The sequence below is a fragment of the Plectrocnemia conspersa genome, unplaced genomic scaffold (assembly GCF_051122295.1).
Source record: "Plectrocnemia conspersa isolate PC_06_02 unplaced genomic scaffold, ASM5112229v1 ptg000001l, whole genome shotgun sequence".
NCBI classification, from domain to species: Eukaryota; Metazoa; Arthropoda; class Insecta; order Trichoptera; family Polycentropodidae; genus Plectrocnemia; species Plectrocnemia conspersa.
Genome location: NW_028277165.1, coordinates 10,630,072 through 10,646,659, shown reverse-complemented (window position 1 = coordinate 10,646,659; position 16,588 = coordinate 10,630,072). Strand labels below are relative to the sequence as shown.

The following is a 16,588-nucleotide window of genomic DNA, read 5'->3' as shown; positions in this document are numbered from 1 at the left end:
ATTAGGTACTTATGTTTTACTAAAACTAGATACAAAACCTCACGAAATCAATTTACAAATTTAATTTAATAAACACTCGAACAATATGATTCTTTTAGAGGTAAAAATTATTTATTATTTTATCTGTTTACATGTTTATATATATATATATATATATTTCGTTTTCATTAATATATAACTAAATAAATAATATTTTTATTACAATTATAACTATTTTTACAATATGTACATGATCCAATTGTTACGTAATTATTCTCCGAAAGTCTTCAATTTGGTTATGATTAATTCCTCGAATGACTATTTTTTCATTTATGTATTTTTTATAGACGTGTACGTATGATACATTTTTCATTTACATACGTAAGAGCGGCTCGTTCAAAGAACTGCAAAACTGCAGCATCTCCAGACATTTTTTTAACATTTACATATACACCCAAAGAAACTTTGAAAATAAATTATTGCTTTTTAATTTCACTTACACGATTTAAAAATTAATAACTTTGTACCATTGTGGATATATATGTATATCGTTGTTGTTGCATATGTCGTATAAGTATTTCTACTGTATAGTTTTAAAATTATTAAAAATAAGAAATCACCCACAATTAGTCTAATGAAAAAAGCTAATATCACCGTTTTGATTTTAAGAATTGCGCATCAAATTCAATGTCCTTATTCACTGTTCAAATCGCGACGGTACTTACAGTTGTATTCATAATATATGATAAAAATTTACATTACTATTACACCAAGATTTATGCATATCACCACCACTATTATTTTTAATAAAGATTTCGTTACACGTCATTATATTCATATAAATGTCTTTTGAAAGTCTTTATTTGTCAGTACAAATCATTTTTTGGACGCTTGCTTACGGCCGCTATACGCAAAGACAATGTATGGTATAGTTGAAGATGCTTCACTTGATGTACGGGTTTTAAAGAATCAACATCGTTCTTTAAATACCATATAAGGCATTCGACTATATGATCGTTGATTTGGAATCATCAATCAAAGTATATTTCTTCCTTGAACATTGTCTCCGGGCATAGCTGTCCGAACTTCTACCAAGCTCTGCCCTGTAGCGGAAGGTACGCTGAACACTGTTGCTGGTGAGAATTGTTGATGAAGTTGTTCTGGTTTCTGTAGGCCGCCGCCATGGCAATGGAACTGTTCGCCATCAGGGTGTTGTTGCATTGCTGCATGGTGGCAGCCAGCTGCGAATGTTGAGGACCGTATCCTGATCCTGGAACTGGGACGCAGGATGTCGGCGAAGGGGGAGCCCTGCCACCCTCGGAGACTCCGCCGCCGTTGCCTCCTCCAACCCCTTGGCCCCCTCCGCCTCCACCCTGGCCACTTCCAGAGCAGGGCTTTCCGTCTTTCACTAGCACCGGAACTGCGACTCTTCGAGGTGAACTTGAAGACTGAAAATGTCAAACAATAATTAGAACATAGCTTTGTAAAAATAGACGGGGAACTCACGAGATTTTCGAGTACATTGTACAACTTTTTAAAATTAAGATACCAATAATTCCTATTAATTCATATTACATATACATCATTTTCAGATGTAACATATTAGTTTTTCTCTAAAAAATTTCGTAGTTTGTGTATCTTCAGTTTTGCTTTAGATTTAAAAAGTAAGATAAAATAAGTATAGGAGAAAAAATAATTCTCATAGGTAATGAAAGCTCAATAAACATGAGATGTGATGCAAAAAAATACGAATATTTTCTTATTTTCTTAAAGCGTAGTTTGTGTTTAGTAGACAATTTTCGCTAACGTATTTTATCACGCTCAACAATTTTTTGTTTTGAATACGAACAAAGAATTTGAAGCTGCTTTTAAAATCGAAAAAAGAGCAAAATTGTAACGATAATGTATTGTCAAAACGGGTTCGGTGATTATTGCGGAAACAAAAATTGCACGCAGCGAAAATCATGATCATAGATGAGTAATATAGTAAAAATATAAAATAATATAAAGCAGTTGGAATTAAAATAAAATATATTTGATAAAGAAACAAGCATGTATGTTCAAAATTTTCGCTGTGTTGAATTTTTTTGTGTGCAATTTTCGTTTGTGAAATAATCAGGTCACCGTCCAAACGATTCCAAGAGGGCCATGAAGACGAAAATGACAAGATAGATGGACGGTCCATTGTAGCACATTAACCACCGATGAAAATTTCAGAAAATACATAGACCAAATCACTGAATCTCGTACGTTTCAGGCTAATCAATTTTGGCCATGAAAAAAGTAACAGTCAAATTTTTTTAAATTTATTAACAAAAACAGAATAGTAAAAAAATCCTGAACAATGTTTAAGTGAAGTGATTCAACATTGCATTAACGCGACATAATATGTACATAAAAGCTAATATCAAAAAGAATGTTCGTAAGTTCGTAAAATTGTCAATGCTATCCTTACTGTTACTAAAATTATAACTATATAGTTTTACGAATTCTTGCTACCAGGTCGTACGATCAATAAATATTACCTTCACTGAGGCAATTCACAGAAAAGATTTGTGTGCAAAGACTCATGGATTTTGCACCACGATAACGTTGTCATGATGCCACTAATATGGTAATATTCCTGAGACTTTATCCTATTCCCGCGGATAAAGAGGGCAATGAAAGAACAATGTTTTTAACTATCAGGGAAATAAAAGCAAAATTAACTATACCAAATAGTGCGTTTAATAAAATGCTTTGGACAATGTCAACATTTAATATTACACAATATAAATAAAATTGCACAAAAAAATAATAAGTTATTTTTTTACAGATTTGTAGACATTACCTCATCTTCGCTTTTTTTCTTTATAAAAAAAATAAAAATGAGGATACAATAATAATGCTTATCAACAACATATATTACTGTAATTTTTTTATGAACTGCTTTGCTATACAAATGTTTTAAATATTGATGTAAACTTGCTAGCGGTAAAATAATTTTATAAAATTTTAGACCGTGTATTATTGTATTAATAATTCATTTTAAATTTAAAATGATAATGAAGTTCAATTTTGTTAAATATTAGAAAAAAGCGATTTATATACAGAATATGAATATCATTTTAACCCTTTGAGGAATATCGCCGTACATGTACGGCGATCGATCTTTCACTGTTTTGAGGTACCAAAGTTATATATTTTCATATAATATAACTGAAGAAGTTTAAAACATTATAATTATATAATATTTTTTTTTAATTAAATTTTTGTAAGTGATTTTTATACAAAATAATAACAATAAATTAAAGAGTATGCAATAAATTAACATTAAAATAAATATTTTATAATAATTATATAAAAAATATTGAAGGCCTCTGTATTGATAATACATAATAAATATGTAAAATAAATTAGCAAAATTTATCATAGAAAAGAGTTCAAATAAATAATCAAAACATACTAATTCAATAAAGTAATAAAACTAATAGAATCAGTGATTTTTTTATTATTTATTACAAATTCAATATTAAACAATAATAAATAAATAACAACAGAAATAATTATGGAAATATATGTAAAGTCCCAGGTATGTACTAACAAATGTTTATAAATTAACTCACTACTCAAATGGTTAATTGAGATATTTAAAGCACATATATTCACATATTTATTAAGATAACGTGTACATTGACGTGCACACTTTCAAAATCAAAAGTCAAAATGTAACAATTATTGTAAAAATGATGCTTAAATAAATGCATTAGTTATTGCTCTTGAGATACTAACTTTGACGCCCAATGCATAGGTAAGTGCCAACGATCAGGAGTTGTAAATTCTCGATTTTAAAAATTAAATGAATATCGACATTGCCAAAATTAAAAAATATATATCATACTTCAATATTATTTTGGCAATAAATATAGATTTGGACAACAGGATAAAAGTACAAAAAATTATAAATATTATTGATTTTTATTTTCACGTCCAATAATTATCTAATTTAATATGTGAATGCATTACCTCAAATAATGATATTCAAATTATAAGACGAACGCATAAAGGAAATGTAAACTGTACGGTAAAATAAGCTTCAATATTTTATTTAATAATCCTTCATATGTATATAATGATAAAATATCAGTATATAAGTAAAAATAAAATTTTATCGTTTTATTTATTTATATTTGCTATGTACTAAATTTAAAAAAAATGCTTTTAAATAATTTATGTAATTTACTTATTTTATTATTAAATATTTTTAAATTAAATTTAATAATTGTTTCGTATTTTTTTATTTTATTTATATTATTCAGCTAAAATGAAAAAATATGGGGATAATATTACTGTCACAGTAAAAAAAAATTTTTTAGCTAATAACTAAAATATTTCCATGTCTCTGTACTAAGGGCTAAAATATCAAGTGATGTGTTATGTTAATTATGATTTATTACATGAATAAATTTGTGCTTATATAATATAAACAGATATGTTGAGTTATTTTTTCGTTGTTCTTTTAAGTGAAATATTAGAGTAGCAAAAACTCGGTTTCACTTGGATTAACCTGATAAAACAACAGTTTCTTCGAATTCGTGAAAATTGCAGATTCGTCACTGCCGAAATAATTGCGTTGAATCCCAGAATTCAAATAATATAAATAAGTCTTACATGAGATTTTTAAATATGTTTTAATAAACTTTAAACTTTACAAGTCCCTTTTCTCTAAAATTGTATTTCCAAAAATTAAAACAATAATAAAAAGAGGTTATTTAAAAGAAAGTAATATTATCAATATGTGGTCCGTTAAAAACTATAAAAGGTTTGTAACATTGTCATAAGCTAGCAATAAATTTTTGAGAAACTATCAGTAAAGTTTCGATATCAGCGCAAATAGCGACGAAAAAAATATTAATTTATTTTTTCATTTAATATTTTTTTTCCTTTCATGTAGCTATGACTAAGCGTTAAATTAAAAAATAAGCTCTTTAATAATTACTGACCCAATTAATACAAGCCAAAATTATACAATAAAATGAATCAATTATGTGACATTATTTTAGATCCATAATAATTACTAAAAAAATAAAACTTGACTTTAAATCAATCAACAATATAGTATATTTTATAGTAATATTAAAATATTTAATTAAAAGTTATTTTTAGTATTAAGTATGTATATAAAAATAAAATTGCTATCTTACTTGGATTTTTTTCCATATGACACTTTCGGTAAAGTCTTTCCCAATGAATAGAAGAAACAAAATGCTCTAAGGGCGAATCGTCAATCTTATATATAGGACACCCCATCAGATATAGGATTTAGATTTGATTCGAGGGGTTGGAAGATATCGCCCATTTAACACATCATCCAATTGGATGCAAATTGTTTGCATATGCCTGGGGCGAGAACAGCTTAATCTGTTGGTTTTCAGGGATTATAAAATTCAACTTGAGCAAATAGGATTATCCCTGCGTTAAAACGTCAATTTGTGTTCGTACTTGTTTTGTATCACATTAAAAAGCAGTTCTAATTCTACTGACATTATGCGTTTAAAAGCGAACCAAACAGATGTTTGTATAGTATCGCTGCAATGATCTTTCCATTCAATTCGAGATGAATAAATACCATACGAGAGATAAATATACCCTTCTGTATATAGGTTTATATATGTATATATACGGCAGAATAAAACATCTTATAGAGTAGAATCAAATGATATTTTTTACTCCATCTGTATACGCGAATGTTCAATATTGATTATTAAAAAAACTGGTTTTAGCAGTGTCCAGCATCCGGATTGGTATATACGAACGATAAAAATGATGTAACGCTGGGTAAATAGGTACGCCTAGATCCGGCTATGTTTTTTCCCTCTTTCTAATAAAAATTGGTATGAAAATTAAAAATGTTCACTTTGATTCTGATAGCGCCTGCTGGTTTCGTACATAATAATATATACTATATTAGCATAGGTATACCGACAAGATGGCGGTGAACGTCGATATTAAACTCGAGCAATGAGCAAGCGTAGCTTCTTCATTAATTCGGAAGCGTTATTCGGATACTTGAAAAGTACCTCTGCCGTAGACAGGAGGCTGTCACTCCTGGAAACGTTCCAGGATCTACCCGTCTCTCCCTAGCTTGGCTACCTCGTATCAAGTGGATACGCTCGCTTGTTTGAACCTTCATACACACATACACATATTCTACCAGACGATAGGATGGTTCTAAAACACAATATGCATACAGGGTGTATTTGCTTACATTGACCAAATGACTATTTATTTATTGCATAAGAAAATGTTGCATATAAATATAATTTTTCAACCTACATAAATGTCTTTATCTCTAATAAATATGTAATAATCTAAATATATAATACGTCACATTGTACATATAGCACACTGAAGTATTTGAAGGGGCCTCGTAAACGCCAGTTAGGCTTTGAACGCGCTCGCGTTTTAATTACGAACTTTTGACTGCAGCATACGTATTTAGATATAATTAGTCCAATTACTATCTCTAGACAATGTAATAAAAGCAGTAGATACCTGATTGTGCTGGTTCTGCTCAGCCATCGCCTTTTCTTTCGCTTGCCTCTTGCATTTGTATCGATGGTTCTGAAACCATATTTTAACCTGTAACAAAACAAAAATAGTGTTAAAGATTGCCATTGAGATTTGCGATCGCTTGTGAACCATTGGCTTTGTTCATATTCTCTCGTTGGAGGATAGTTCAAGAATTGAAACCATTTCCCTGCGGACCGAGAGCGAGCGTGGCGAAATGAAGAAGACTCCAGATCCCTCTCGTATTCACCTGCATTATTTACACACTCGCCGAGACTCTCAAACTGTGTCGAAGATTATTATCACTAGTTATTCTTATTACTTTAAATTAAAATACGTAATAAAATATTTTATTACATATTTTAATTTAAAATAATGATACTTTTTTATTCAACATATTTAAAGATGTGTATATTAAAATTTAAAAGCACGAATAATATTACGAAATAATAAAATTTTATCTCAAGTTGAAAATACCAAATATTTTTTTTTTTTAAATATTGAAAACCTATTTAGGCGGCAAAATCTTACTGGCAACATTCCTACGATTGACTGCATTAGTGAATTGATACAAGGGCTCTCAATTATTTGTAGTTTTCAACTATTCGAATATTAAATAAAAAATGGATGAAGTATTCGAATATTTTCGTATTTCATTTTATTTAAACAATTAGTTCAAAATATTTTAATTGATCATTAGTTATTTTTTTTATAAAATACAGGCGGCCCTCGACTTTCGAACGTTCGACTTTCGCACAATTCGCTATTTCGCACATTAAAAAAAAAACATTTTTTTTAATTTTTTTTTTTTAAAACGTTCTGATAGCGGTGAATCTTTTGCTTCAATCGGACGTTCGTATGATACAAACAGGTCTACGATATGTTCAATTTTGCAAAATAAAAATAGAATTAAAGAATACGTTCAAAATTGTGGAAAATAAATATATATTTCCACAATCTTTAATGATATGTTTCCAAAAAAACACAACAACAAAAAAAACATGGATGAAATGAAAATCTTTGTCATCGTAGATCGATGACCAACATCAAAAAGATGTTCATTTGAGTATTTCAATTATTCAAACAAAAGCTCTTAGTTTGCACAAAGATTGGAAGGATAGATTAAAAAATATTTTAGCACGGTTTTTCAAGCAAGTAACGGTTGGTTTTACAATTTTAAAATGAGGTATTCTTTTCATAATATTAAATTTACTGGAGAATCGGCTGATGCGGATAAAGATGTTGCAAAATAATTTATTTCCTAATTATCCAAAATTATTGAAGATGTAGAATATTCCTCTAGCCAAATATTTAATGTAGATGAGACAGGCTTATTTTCGAAAACTCTTTAACAATGATAAATATGAATGAAGCCTTCACGCACCTTGACAAGTTTTTAAATATTATGGAAGATTGTGATCCCAATGGAGAACGCATATCTCAAGTGCGTGGGGCGATCAATAAAAACATAGCATGTTATAAAATACTATATGAAGAAAATAAAAAGAATAGTGGAAAACAGTTTACTCTTGATAACTTTTTAAAAGAGACACCCGCAAACCCCACTGTCTCTTAAACGCCTCTTAAACATCTTATATTTACTTGATAAATACATATTTGAAAATACACACAATTTCAATTTTTTTACTTCCCTCGACTTTCGTACATTCAACATTCGCACACATTTTCAGGAACCAATTATGTGCGAAAGTCGAGGGCCGCCTATATGCTTAACGCAATGACGTGCGTATTACTGATTAGTGAGAGTGTCGAAACGAAAATGCTAAATTTATTATTACAGCGACGTCATTTCAGCATTTTCAAATCACCAAAATTAAAATTAGCTGCGACTGAATTAATTTAGTAAAATTGATAGAACATTTTAAATTCATAATTTTATCGAATTTATTGTATACACAATAACTAATAATGTTATACGTAAAGAACAGCTGTTTTTGAAGTGTTGAAAATTGCAAAATTTTGTTTCGTTCAACGAATGAATTCTATGAATTTCGGTCATAGTTAGCACCGGCAATAATCACTTTATTCAAAAATGGTTTTCTAAGCGTAAAAGCACTTTTTCTTAAGAAGAAGCGTCTCATTGTCTCGCATTTCGATACAAAATAAAGGTGCATAAAGTAATATGGATTTTGGAGCGGAACTAGTCACTCGGGTATATTGAGAGAAAATAAGACTACCTGTGTTGCTTAAGTATACAATTTTTTTTATTCTAAGATTTTTTCAAATTACATTTGAGATGGTATAAACGAATATTTCACGAATATTCGAGCAATTATTCTAATATTCATGTAATTAAAAATCAGGCACATAATTCGAATAATCGAATATTTGTATATTCGATTGAGAACACTAATTAATACTTGATTTTGTTGACAGAATACTTATTTTTATTACTTTCACTAATTATTTATATGTTTAAATTATCTTATTTAATATGTAAATGTATCACGGAAGAATATCTAAAATATGAACATGTTTTTTCGAATACTTATAGAGGTAGTTACACGTATACTCATTGTTTAACACAGAAAAGGATAGGTCAATGGACTCAATATTTATAGGACTCGAATATAAATATTTTGCATCTTGTAACTTCAATTGATTATTATTAGGTTAAAAAATCTAACAGAGAAAAAAACGGCTATTAATAACCCTTATCGTGATAATTGTATGTGTGTCTTGACTTGTGAGGCTACGTATTGAAGTGTAACCCAAATATTGCCGAAAAAAATAGCGCTACACTAATTGTGATTTATGATCATGATAATAAATTATATCATCAATATTACCAAAGAATAAATAAATCAATAATAGTAGACTATTCATGATATCAATAAAGTGGGCTTTTTATTTTCTTCAATAGTACATTTTTGAAACTAAGTCATTTATATATTGAAAGTATTTATCCATATTTTTATTTTAATGTATGCATATTGGTTATTTATACAAAAATGCATTACATTAGTATAATATTTCACATGTTAATGGAACAGTGTGTTTGCTGCATGTTTGAGAAGTGTCGGTGTCCTACTAAGAGCTGGACTACAGGGGAACTGCAAAGGCACGCAAACATATTACGGCGAGTGGTCGCGGGATCAATGGCATTATGAATAGTTGCATCACCGTCATCGTCATCATCATCATCATCGTCATCGCGGCTTTCAGAGCCGCTTCTCGCCTCGAGATCCGCACTTTCCTCCTGCCCACTTTGGCCCCACAAAGAGACCACGAGGACACTTTATTAACCGCCTTTCTTTTGAGCTGACGAGTTTGCTCGTTTGGTCGGCTGGACTGCTTTAGAATAAAAAAAACCCTCAGAGAAATCTTAATCGCAACATTTGCTGACGGACCACCCTGTATTGTCCCTTTAACTACGGCAGACAGCATTGTCAGAATCGTCAGCGTTGGCAACAAGTTAAACGTTGTAATAATATTTGTTCAAGACACCTTTAATCCCCCATTTATCAGGGGTTTGAACTCCCATTGTTATCTTAACTAAACTTATAAAAACATTGAAAATAATCGTCCGTGACATTGACGGAATTATTTCAACTAAATCGGCGCTTCTACATTTTAAATATATGTTTATTAAAAATCTTTGGGAAAGTAAGCTCATATGGAAATAATTGGTTCGCTCAAAGAGTAACGAATATGAGTCGATTCCCAGAGATCGTCGGGGGGCCCAGCGAAGCGTGGCAGAGCCCCGCGGGGCACCTCGCAAAAGCTGGGGGCCCATTCAAGTCGATCGTGCGTCCCCCAGATTAATTAGTAACCACATCTCAACGAGCAATCTTTGAGATTTCTTTCATTCTTTACGATTGCGCTCTTGTAAATAATAATTTGACGATTCCGCCCCGTTCGAATAGGGGTTGTTAGTCAATATACCACCCTTCAAGAGTCAAATTCTACATCACGTATGATCACCATGACTTGGGGCGTACAAGTATGAGGCTTGACTTGATTGAAGTCAATGCAATAGTTTTTACTTCTCATCATACATGTACTACATATATACTCAGGCCTGCCGAGAGGAAGGGGGGCAAATTCCTGGGGCCCGTTCTCCTTGAGGGTTCCGACTCTGGAAAAACTCGTTGCAAAAATATATTTCCAAAAATAGCAAAAATCGAACTCAAATAATGAATCAGAAACAAACTACAACTATTTGAGATGTAGGTACTGGTGTATTTCAGGTGTAAATTCCTTTAGCAATTTTTAATACATACGATAAATAAAATGGGCGGAACATTGCCTTCAAAACCACACACTTTCTAGAAGTACTTTAACAATAAACATCATTATTCTAAGGGACAGATTGTACCCCAAAAAATTGGCGCGCTCCTTTTGTGTTAAAATTTGTTTGCAAATTAGTGTTGACTTTTAAAATATACTAGACATGAGAGAATATAAATTAGTATCAGTAAATTTAGATATTCGTTCTAAAAATTCAGATCGAATATCTAAGGAAAAAGCAAATAAATAAAGAAAAATCAACAACAGCACCAGCTGAACTATATAAATTTAATGATTTTATAAATTGTATTATTGGTAATTTGACAACTGGATTTAATGCAGCAAAATAAATATAATATATAATACATTCATTTTCATATGGTTATTCATAAAATAAAATCTAGAAAAAACAGTCTTGAATCAATCCCGAAAATATTTTTTAAAATATGTCATTTAAATAAAATCATATCGGTACATTTTCACAAGTAGATATATTTTTTTACCTGTGATAATATAAATTATCTGGCAGGTGCTAGTAAAATTATATGATTTCAACTTTTCTATATGTAGTAATATACATATATATTTACATACTTATCATTATTTATTTACATCCGATGTATAAATGTAATGTAATATAATGAATGTGTATTTTTTGTTATAAGTTATATTTTCACTAGTAAAGTCGAAATACATTTTCACCAGTTGATATATATTTCTACTAGCAAAAATATAATTTAACTGATAGGCGCTAATATGCTGCTCTAAAATGTCTATGAAGCACAAATGTCTATGAAGCGTTCCCACTGCGACGGCGGCGGCACGATTTTATTGCTTTTGACGTGAATTTTTGCCTTCCGAGAAGTGATAATTGTTTTTTGCGCTCTCCTATTGGGCAAAATTTGGTTTAGATGTGCCTTATTCGATTCTCTTTAATATTGTATTAAATTTTTTAATATAAACGCTTGATAATCGAGCGTTTTCACTGCGATGGCACTATTTTATTGCTTTTGACTTGGACTGGAAATTCACTATATGGCAACACTGAACAGACTAATTATCAGATATATATTATGAGTAGATATTTTTTAAATTTTTAATGCCTAATTAAAATATTTCGCATAAAATATGATTTCAGAAAATATGTCGCAACGGTGACTAATTTTTATTTTTATTTGTAGCATAGAAAGGATTAACTCGTACCTATTATTATTTATTCAAGAAATTATATTACAATGATAAAAAATAAATAAAATGCTATTTTTGTCATGAGGCCCAGAATCATTGTTTTCCCAGGACCTGTAAATACTAAGGATTTTGGAATCAAGATGTTCACATATAAACCAACGAAAAGATACGCTTTTATTAAATATATTTATCTGGAATTCTTTCCAAAGATTAATTTTCTATGCAATAATTATATAACTAGATTCTATAATATATTTATTAATTGTATAAAGCAATGTTGAATCAGTATACATACAATTATATATTATAGAATCTTAGAATTATTGTTAATTTGTTATCATACACTTTTAATTATAAATTGAGGAATTATAATATCGTAGGAAATGTGTTGGATGAGAGGTCAAAATATTTATAAAATATAGAAACTTCTATAAAATAATAATTAAGTATTATTTGAAAACCCATGATACTTAAAAAACAAAGAGTCGAAGAAAAGTTTATCAGGCCCACCAGTTCAAGAAGAGAGCAATCAAGAATATAAGAAAAGTTTTCTAAAAATAAAAGAATATTTGCTGAAAAATGTTTGTTTTACTTAGTTATTTAGTTTAGAACTCAGTTTATTGCACAACGTATTTTTAAAATGTATATTCGATTCTCACTTATTTTACGATACCTTTCAGATATGTTAAAAAGTGTAGATGTTGTTTAATTTTTAAGTTCGTGAGTTGCACTCTAATGTGGGACTTTATCATATTTACTTATAATATGCATTTTTTTCGCAAACCAAACCAACAATAGGAACATAGGAAGTCTACCTGTACGCCGAAATGGCAAAAAATGTCTTTCGGTACCCCATTGTCGAGCGTGCATTATTGACATGCAGACAGGTGGAACAATGGACGTTGGTCCCGAAGAAGGGAATTATAAGACCTTTAACTAAGGTCAAATTATTGGATTTGCCCGCCTCATTAGACAAGATTTCCTCCTTTCTGGGACAGCGGGGCGCTTCGCGAGTTCCCACGTGGGATTAATCACGGCACCCTAAGCACGAATGCTTCTAAATATTACAATTCGATTTCAATTGTGTAACGTGTGTTTAAGCCGCAGACGGTTTTTTTCCGGCGGCCATTATTCAATTGATAAGGGCGGACCCTTATGCGCTTATTGAGTCTGTTTAACTATGCAATTTATTAAATACAGGATATGCGCGTTGATTAACTCTTCTTCCAAGGAAGTGCATGAACAATGAAAGCATCTTGAACACGTGTTCGACAAGGGTTAACATATTTTTTTTATTTAAAACTTTTTGTACAATTATATAGCTATTGAATCGAACATTTATTAATATTAAAATGTAGTTTTATTAATTAATTTGCATATTCCTTAAGATTCGTTTTAAACATCGTGTTCCCGCATGATCGTATCCTCCATACCCGTATATTGAACATCCTGTGATACATATTAGGTAATCAAGCGGATCTTTCACGAGCACTATGAAAACAATGAGTTAAATTTTAATTTATAACCATGTAGGAAAAGTATAATAAATATAAAAGCTCAACCGTGTTTATTTATATTTGTAAATATAAATTCTTTTTCTAAGGATCATTATACTTCGCTGTTAACGTATGTTATGTTACAGGAGTAGATTCGCACACATTGATGTCATCGCTGTAAATACAGTTGAACAGTTCATCATGGTTATATTTGTATTACATAATGCTTATTTTTTTATTACATTTAATAACCTTGCAATAATTTTATAATAGGTACAAAATCATGAATATTTAACCATTTGCCGTATTAAACCAAATCAAGAAAACGTTAGTCATGTCACAGGTTATATATTTTAAATAGCGATATAAATTACTACTTAATGTAGAAGATCTTTTTTTGTATTTTTTATATTTTATATAACAAGAAGAACCGGCTTCAGTTAAAATATTGAAAGATTTTATGGATTTCGAACTCCTGAAACTATCACAACTGAATTAGTTAATAATATGGATTCATTAAACTCGGAACCTTTGTCAGGTGAAGAATTGATTAATCTACAATAAATTAATAAATAACAAAATAAAGAAGAAGCTGACAAAACTTTGCCAATCAAGAATATGGTCAATAAGGATCTTGCCAATTTTTTTAACTATTGTGGGAGAATATGAGTACAATGTAGAGCGTATTTCTTACGTACGAAAAGCAATAGAAAAATACACAGTTTATTATATAACTCATTATTAAACTTTTCATTATATAACTCATTATTAAATTTTTCCCCCAATATGCAGCTGCAGTATTTATAGCTCATTGTGTTTTATTTGTTTTGCGAAATTTATCTTATTATTTTTAAGTTATTTATGATATCTATTGCCTATAGAAGCAGTGGCATACAAAATTATAAAAAAATGCATTATGTATTTGCTGAAATTTTAGAAATAACTCATATTTCCGAGTTAATATAATGCAGCTGTGGACTTTTTTAATGACGTATTGAATTTTCCATCTCTTTTTAATTCATTACTTTAGCATTTACTAATCAAATAGTTGAAAATATCCAACATTTTAAAACTCCACACTGTCAAAAATAGAAAAAGAAAAGTACAATTATGTTTATTGACAAATTTATAAAGAAAACACTAGATTTTAAATCAAAAAATAATTGTAAAATACAAATTTTGTTAGTATTGTAAAATAAATATATATTTTTTTTATATTATTTTAGTTATGAACATTTTACCTTTTAATAGTCAATGACGACCTTTACACAACATTATTAGAATTTTTCGGTTTTTAGAAACCATTATTTTGATTAAAAAACGTTTTTAATACTGGAATACCTAAAGTAAGAATTAATTAAATTTAATCAGAATTATAAGTTTTAAAACATCCGTCATATTCACCTGATATTGAATCTTTTCAAAACATAAGAAGATTTTTCCGAAATGAAAACCTTACATATAAATTGACCTATTCCGAATTCATTTGGATACATCCTTGATATTTAGTGGAAAGAAATTTAAAAAATACCTAATCTGTATAGAAGTGTATGCTATATCCTTTCGGCTTACTTAATAAAATACACAAGGTCGTTTTTTTTGTTGATATTTATTTAAATAGTTAAATTAACATATTAACTAAAATAAACACCTTGACTTGAAATCGATTTTGCTATAATATTTTTTATTATACTAAAACAAAACTTCAAGAAGTCTTAGAATCAACATACAAAATTCGTAAAACTTTTCAAAAAAAAAATATTTTTTTTTAATTTTACGCCCCAAAGGCCCCTTTAGTAGTCAGTTATTTTTTTTTTTATATTTTAGCTAATTTTGTGTATAGTACAAAAACAAAATTACGTTATTGAAAAATACTATGTTATAACTCCGATTGTTTTTCTTTTAATTATTAAAGCAATATGATTTATTGTTTATTTTAATATACTATTTTTATAAGTTTTAATACCTTCCTCACAAAAAAAATAAATTAAGAAACCTTTTTAAAGTATATATTCTGCGCATCTGGGGGTTAAGTTAAATTCGAACTTCATAAATAATTACCCCAATCAAGCGTCCCGACGAATCTACCCCTCCGTTCTGCTCGCATAACGAGGAAACGCGCCCGCTTTGGCAATTTTGTGATTGTCAAATAATAATGAAAGCGAAATGTCGGTTGTTCACTTGGCTGTTGAACAATGCCCCCCAAGAAGCCATCATTATTCGATGACGGCCGACGAGGGTCGCCGCGAACGCCGCTCGTAATGAGGAACGTGTGAGGGCGGAGATTCGCGGGCGCGCGGTCTGAGATGAACGGAATTCTGCGCATTTGGACCACAATTAAAAAAGCAATCAAACAGTCTAGCCAACGCGACGATAATTCTGTTAAAAGGGTAATATTGAATTATAAATAATTAACGCGGAACGTGTGCATGTTTAGTTTTATTCGATACGATATTAAAAGCCCCCTTTTTATTATTGTCGCAGTCCACCGTGAAAGATCGAGGAGAACTGTTTATGACTGGTCGTACTGAATTTGACCAAGTGTCGAGGGGGCGTAGCGCTAAGCCCCACGCGGCGCCGCCGCTGTGATAATGCCCAGATTATATTATAAAGCCTCATTGTTTATTAACACCAGTCATAACACGAGATTGGACGGCATTGTGGCCAGGTCCTCAATGAGAATTAATATTAAAGTATTGCACTAAAATAATAAAATGCATATTTTTAATTGGAAAAAAATAATATTTTTTAACGCATAATAAATATGAAAAAATGTCGTTTAATTATCAAGCAAGGTATGATAATATAATTAATATAAGTGACCCTTATATACGCCACATTAGTCTCTTCTTAATTTAAAAATCTAATTCAGTAAAACGATATTTTTTATTGTGTTATTTATTAGATTCTGTGCCTAATCCGGCCCAATGCAAATCCGCTGTCCGGCAGGCGTCCGCTGTCAGGACCATTATTAAACAGTTCATAACTGTACTTGACAGCTCAGCAAATTATTTCTATTCCACAATTACTTCTATGGTTTTGCGGGGGAATATATAAGTGTGGTTGCAAATGCATAATCAATCTTCGTGAGATTTTTTCAGATCAAACAATCTTAATATATAACC

The 16,588-nt window shown here is 30.1% G+C and overlaps 1 protein-coding gene across 2 annotated transcripts in view; it reads right to left on the bottom strand.

Moving 5' to 3' along the window:
* Positions 1–296: 296 nt before the first annotated feature.
* LOC148238804 (homeobox protein Nkx-2.4-like) overlaps positions 297–16,588 on the bottom strand; it is a 49,566-nt gene continuing 33,274 nt past the window's right edge. For both annotated transcript variants that reach the window (XM_088192246.1, XM_088192257.1), the window contains exons 5-6: positions 6,514–6,600; positions 297–1,427 (exon numbers count right to left, since the gene is read on the bottom strand). In XM_088192246.1, coding sequence (XP_088048372.1) covers positions 1,068–1,427; positions 6,514–6,600 — 447 coding nt within the window. In that variant the 3' untranslated portion in view covers positions 297–1,067. The remainder of the gene's footprint in view (positions 1,428–6,513; positions 6,601–16,588) is intronic.